This window comes from Poecilia latipinna, unplaced genomic scaffold (assembly GCF_001443285.1).
Source record: "Poecilia latipinna isolate Pla-1442-1.1 unplaced genomic scaffold, P_latipinna-1.0 Scaffold1002, whole genome shotgun sequence".
In the NCBI taxonomy this organism is placed as follows: Eukaryota; Metazoa; Chordata; class Actinopteri; order Cyprinodontiformes; family Poeciliidae; genus Poecilia; species Poecilia latipinna.
The window spans coordinates 32,853-39,951 of NW_015113618.1; the positions used below are offsets into that span (position 1 = coordinate 32,853).

At 36.9% G+C, this 7,099-nt stretch overlaps 1 protein-coding gene across 1 annotated transcript; it reads right to left on the reverse strand.

Annotated features, from left to right (window-relative positions):
- Positions 1 to 2,525: 2,525 nt before the first annotated feature.
- On the reverse strand, positions 2,526 to 5,346 carry LOC106958628 (perforin-1-like). The gene is made up of 2 exons (XM_015050613.1): positions 4,840 to 5,346; positions 2,526 to 3,898 (listed from the first exon to the last, which is right to left on the reverse strand). Exons 1-2 carry the CDS (start codon positions 5,337 to 5,339, stop codon positions 2,713 to 2,715), a joined length of 1,686 nt encoding a protein of 561 aa, XP_014906099.1. The 5' UTR covers positions 5,340 to 5,346; the 3' UTR covers positions 2,526 to 2,712.
- Positions 5,347 to 7,099: the final 1,753 nt, after the last annotated feature.

Genomic DNA, 7,099 nt, shown 5'->3' on the forward strand with positions numbered 1-7,099 from the left:
TAGAATAGAATAGAATAGCTTGTAGATTTACACACAGACAGAATATAAAATAATATAAACAGAAAAAATGAATTTAATTCAACATAAATTCTATGTAATTATATGAAAAAATAGTGTACTCCTGTTCAATGGAATGACTGCCATTTTGTCCTTGGGCAAGATACTTCACCCACTTTGGCTGCTGGTGGTGGTCAGAAAGGCATCTTCTCATTTTGCAACTGAGAATATGCAAAATGGCAGCCTCACTCCACTGAAACCTAGCTAGATAGCAGCTGTGGCTACAATCCAGTAGCTTGCTGTCATCTGTGTGTGTATGTGTGCATGAATGGACTTATTTTATTGTAAAGCTTCTTTGAGAACCCTCTAAGGGTTGAAAAGTGTTATATAAGTCTGATGTCACTTAATTTTGAGCTTTGACAGCTTGGAATATAAGTAAATGCAAAGCTGTTATCCAGACCTCACATTGATTACTACAGAGAGCATACATGCTGATCTAGAAGCAAACTCTCTAGACTAAATGAACGTGTTGCACTTTTTAAAACAGGAAGACTTTTCACAAGAGCGTTCAGAAATAAGTGAAAGCAGCATTCTAACTCATGACTAGAATGCCCACTAGATGGTGGTGTTGTACAAGAATTATGTTTTTACTGTTCTCAGATTCAGCATTCTCTTTACTACGTTTCTCTACGAGTTGCTAAATACATCATTGTTACTATGCACTGCCTTCCCAGACTATTCTAATAGAGAGACAAATTATTAAATTACTACATGGATAATTCTGCATTCAAATATTCAAAACTAAGTCAAACTGTCACTTGATCAAATGTGTTTCTGCAGGCATTCTGAACTAAAGATGTTTCATATGGAAAGTTTCTCAAGTCTTGCTGTGTTTAGTTGATCTTTCTATATTCATTATTGCTTTAGATATGTTGCCATATGAATTCACTTTGGTATTGTCGTATTATTTTCTTTGTTCATATGAATTTATTATTATAAATCAGTGTCCCCTTGATTTGTAATTCCTTTGTGTCTCAGCTTTATTTGTGTCAATTATTTACCTTCACTAAGTCTCCCTGTTTCATCTCCCTTGTTCCTAATTCCCTGATTAACTCACCTGCACTCTATGTCATTTTCCACTCTCTCCTCAGTTTATGAGGTTTTCATTGCTGGTTCTCCACCATTTTCTTAAGGTGTGCTGTCTCAAACTTTTTACTGGCCTAGTCTGGTCAACACTCTGAAAAGTATATTTTCTGGGAACACCACTGGTTCAAACCATGTAATTTATGTTTCCCCGATTAAAGTTTTCAGCATGCTCATTCTAAGTTCATGTCTTGTATTTTGGTCAATCCTTAAACCTAAAAACATGACTAATGTCGGAATGGGTAACCCTGAGGTGGCAACATTCAACTACCTGAGAAGATGTTCTTCTACTTGGCCTCATCAAATCCTCAAGATTATCGTCCCATTAAAACAACACTTTCATACCTTAATAAAAACCATCGCTTTGAATATATCAATCTGAAAACAAAATTTGTAATCGTTGTAGAAAACTGCAAAATAAAATTGTGTCAAATGGCCATTATGAATATTTAATCCACAACATATCCATGCAGTTATTCAGGTTATCAACATTTTCTAACAAAAGATTTAGTCTGTCTTTTGGACCTCTTTGTGTTTTGACTTTTAGCTTGGAACGACAAAACTTCCAAGCTCTAAGTCACTGAATGCTAACATAGCATTCACTTTTACTCCAGCACTCAAAGTGATAGTCTTCACAACTTATACAAGAGTATAATGTTAAAATGTCATATCCCATGGTTCTCCAATAGAGGTAAAATTGACATTAATACTCTGTTTACCTCACTGAGCAAACAACCAAGCACAAAAAATCCCCAGTTAGCCTGACATGCACACTGTTTTGGTGGAGCAGAAAGCCTTAGCACACTGGATAAACCCATACATGCTTGGATGAACATTGAAACTCTATGTTTGAGGTATCTATCTCAACTACTAGAGATAGTAGTAGAGTTAACCAAAAAGCAAAAAGTAAAAATTAATAATAATAATTTGTCAATTCATTTAAAATGTGATTTTTGAGCATCACAATCAAATTTTGAATGAAAGTTTAGCAGCGTCAGTAGGAGGTGGGTGAACAGAAACATTCACATAAAATGAAGTGTCTGACATTTCCTGTCCCATCCAGTGGATTCTTTTCCGTCACTGCTGCAAGCTTGCAAATGCATCCTACTCGAAAACATATTTTTCATCCATTTGATAGAATCTTGGCCAGGTTATTTGATTGAAAAGTGCTCTAATCTGAACTAAAGTTATCGTCAGAAACAATTGTTCACATTAGCAACTTCCCAGTGAATATTGCCTAAAATATACTGTCAAATGAAGCTTCTACCTGTATTTAAAATTAGAGACGTGAAAAAATACAGCTGTCTGTTTAGAGAAGTCCAAATATTGATTTTAATATAATAAAACATTCTCTTAACACTTACAATAATGAAAGAGACACTTCATTGTCTTTGTGGATGCTTTATTGCAATATTTTGCAGACAGGAAAGAAAAGTGAAAGCAGGATTATCGGTGGGTATTTTCACTAATGTATAATAGTGATATGATATTATTGCAAAATGTTTTCCACACAAAAGTGAAAGAAGAGACACTACAAGCAAATGCATTTGTTTTCTTTTTCAACAAATTATCTCAAAACTGGTCTAAACCTGCCTGTCTGGTTGGTTTAAAAAACTTCTTCATGGAATTGCCCAGCAGAACCCCATTCCTGGTGTAAAACTCTTTGGTCAGTGAGGGATCCATGGGGGAGGAAATGTACTCATCACACCGACTTCCTCCCAGACTTGGTGCACACTCCACAGAGTAAGAGAAGAAGAACGTTCCATGATTAAACATGCAGCTATTTGACACATTCCCTTTTCGAAGATCAAAAGAGCACTCGCCAAGCAGATCACTATTCCAGCGTGTATCCTCATCATATACAGAAAATGTCAACTTGTTTTGCATATTGATGACAATGGGTCCAAAATCAAATTTTTCTGGCCATCTGGGATTGTCATCATTACTGATTATGTCAGTGCGCTTTAGCTGGTCACCATACTTAACCTCCACTGAACCATCTGTCTTAGTCCACTTATCACCATACAGCCCCCTTGCATAAAGTTTGTACACCTTCAATGTTGCAAGACCTTTTCCAGCAGGACAACAGTTTGCCTTGACATTCTTGTTGCTGTTACACACACAAGCACAAGGATCTCTTTTGTTGGATCTATGTCCAATTTGACAGGATTCAGAACATTTTTTCAGCACTGCATTTTTTAAAATGTACTGTTCCACTTCTTTTTTCAGGCCTTTTTTTGCACGGTGATTATCTGGAAGTATGGTGTGAAGCGGTTTCAAGTTATACTGCACGATATCAGGTATGGTTTTAAGAGAGTTTAACCAGTTTTTATACACATCAGGGTCCGAACCACCCCCAAAAAGCGCAACTCCCACATCATCCCCACCAGTGACCTCTGTGAAACGCTCATTAAATTCTGAACTGAAACTTTGTCCTGAGCTCAATTTTTTCTTCTTGTCTTCACAGTGTTTAGTCATGGCTTTAACACTAGCGCTGTTAGCAAAGCTAGCTGATGCTTCAACCGTCAAACAGTCACTAACATCTGTTGCTGTAAACCCATTCATGGTTGCCTTGCAGGTCTGAAAAGAGGTTGTTGCCTTTATTTCCCCTCCAAGATACACCTGTGTGATATAATGAGTGCCATACGTGTCGATCAGGTCGCGATATGGTGACGCTTTTCCAGGACAATATGGAGGCAGAGAGTTCACAGCTGCGAGAAAGTCATGACTCAAAGGAGGACTGGTGGTCAGTCTGTACCTGTGCAGCAGAGAAAGAATGAAAAGAAGTAAAGGATTGTCACAGAGTCCATTTGAAAATATCATGATGGTACATGAACATGGTGATGTATGATTTAATCATTTTCACAACCTTTCCAAAAAGCATGTTGCAAATTTTATTAGAACAGACGGGGGAGCTGGTGGGATCACCATAAAAACTTTTATCATTTTCCTAAATCTATCTTATAAGTAGAATTACTGATTTAATGCAATGTATTGATTATTGAATGTTGCCATTTGTATGGCATTAAACACACAACTTAATTTCATCTATACCAGATACTTCTAGGTCAGACTCAGCATTCGATCCGACTCAAAACACAGGAATTAGTGACTCCTTACACTAAGTAGACCTACAATCACAAATGTAGACTTTCAGTCACCCAGATTATGACAATCCTTAAGTTCTCTTATTTCTTGAAAACTTTTCACCTTTCATCCAAAAAGCATCCTCAGTTCTGAACATGAATTAACAAAATATAAAGTCCCTTTTCAGCTAATACCTATTTGATTAGCTATACTTAGGTTATAGTATCCAAATTTATTATGGATTTCTATTAAGTACTGGTTTTGGCACCAGCCCCTTTACATGGCCGGGTTTCCAAGTACGCCAAGTAAACCTGAAAATGTGATTCATAAGAGATCGGCACCACATCCCAAATTAGTTCAAATATATTCATTCATCACTCATTCTCCTTTTATTAATTGTTTTGTATTATTAAGTTAATAGAATGTCAGCATGAAGCTGATTAAGTTTATATGTAATGAAACATATTATTTAATGAATTGTGACTGATATATTTGTCACTCCTGTTTGCTTTATTGTAAACTCCTGCCATTATTTTGGCTATTTAAAACATTTCTCAATGAACACAAAAGACACCCATCCAACTCTTTAACAGCATCCATGTGCATCCTCACCTGTAAAAGTTACAATTGACAGATTGGCGGACAAATTCGTAGCGATCGCTTTTGGATTTTTTCATTCCAAATTCAGAAGCCCTGGAGTGTGACCCTCCAAGGCCAACACCAACAGTGACTGAAGGGTCCACAGGGATTTCCAAACCGATCTTCCAGTCGTTGGAGACCGATGATGTGGAATCGTTGACGAGAGATTCGACAGAATCATAGAGCATGCTGGAAACCTTCATGCTGCACTTTGGGAGGTTTCTCCAGTCCACCACAGAGACTGGGACCTTCTGGTTCTCTCCATTCTGGTATCTGTTTCTGTACATTTTGCAAGTGCCGTTTCCAAGGTCCCATGTCTCAGTGTCGATGACATAGGCACCCTTCCTCTCCATTGTCACAATGTCAAAGCCTTCTCCACCCAGGTTGTAGCCGGGGACAAAGTGAGCCGTTTCACATTGTTGTGGAGAACCAATAAAACTCATGGGGGTTGAGAGTCCAGGAGGAATCCACATCCAAAACAGGAACATGAGCTGCCTAAAGTTTGCCATCTATGGGGGAATAAAATCAAGGAACATCACACAAAAACACAAAATCCACAGTGTCAATTTTGAATAAATTTCCTCACTGCTCGGAATGGCAACAGAAAATAAAACAAGTAAAATTTTGTTTAAATAGATAAATAGAAAATAATTGGAGCAGGCAAAGAGGAAAAGTATCTTGGTACCTTACCTTGACTGTAGATGGCAAGTTCTGGTCAGCGGTTTCCAGCTTCCAACTCATTTACAGCACCAATGCAGAGGTGGAGCTACAGTGCACAAATGTGTACAAATGTCATTCTTACATGTGTTATTAATATCAGTTTAATTTAGGAGTTACTTTGCATACACAGTGACATGCAACAACTTCTCTTGGGCCTCTCAAGGTTTTGTTTGGTGGTGACACGCCATTGGAGTCAATCATTTTTTTAATGTGTACTCACTTGATCACTGCATGACTGACAAGACAGGTGTTTGAGATCATTTGCTTATTATGTAGTCAATGTCCATGGTATCCTTAGGCCTCAGGATTAAGTTTGTCACCCAGGTTGTTATTGTAGTTTTCTGTCACCAGCCTTGCCATTTTTATATGTTTCAATCGTTTTATCTGTAATTTTAATGTCAAAAAGATTTTCATCTTCTTGCAAATTTGCAAAGAGTCCCACTTTAAGCATGACATCTTGATCAATATTGAATATTTAGACAGAGATAACATGAACAAAAATGCATCAAAATAGTTTTTACGTGCTCTTAATGCTTCTAAAATTAAAATGCCCTTGATGTTGTGCCATAAAAGAATTAAAGTCTAAAAGTTGCCTTCAGGTTTGAAACTTGAGTCTCAGACTCAAGTATCTCTGGTTGAGGTTTTTCTGTTCTAAACCTAATCACTACATGCTATCTTATCCTTCAATGTTTTGGTGGCTCCCTGCAAAATAAAAAAAATAGTTGTATATGAAAAAAATACAATATATTACTATTATAAAGCTCTTCAGGACAAAAACTACTTTCTCAGTTTGTATTTTCTTATTTTTAATGAAAACTGTGAATGACTTCTGACTTTTATCTGTGGCTCTCAGTCAGCATCATGCCACAGCTTCTAAAGAGCTCATAAAATATTTCACAAAATATACCTGTTTTATCAAGCTGTGGTATAATTTCTCACTAGTCAGGTGTACATTTTTAGACTTCCTCTTTCACAAACATCACAAGTATTTACATTTTCTTGAAACTCATCTGAATATATATATATAAATATAAGTGTGTCTGTGTCTCTATGCATGTGTGTGCGTGCGGGCGTGCGTGCGTGCGCGTGCATGAGCATGGGCATGTATGTATGTGTGCAAAATACAACTAAAAAAGAATGCTTAAAGCAAGGAGGGACATACCTTTGTGCTAGAGAGCACTCCTCTTGTAAATTCTAAGAAACCTTAAGTATGGATGGAGAAGTGGAGTATTGATTGCTAACGTCATTCCCACATTGTGTTTTCTTTATGTTTATATTTACAAGCAAATAACTAACCTTTTTTTTTTAATAAATTACTGCTTTTAGAACTTTTTGCTGAAGTACTAGTCTTTCTAAAAGTTGTGCAAGCTTGGGAATGACTTTATCTACCTGTTTGAGGTAAACCATGAAATGGCAACCTTTCTGGTGCGAAACTTATTTTTGTAGATAGTCTTCTCAGAAACAGACTATTACTTAAAATAGCACAACTCACTACTCACCCGGCAGAAACAAG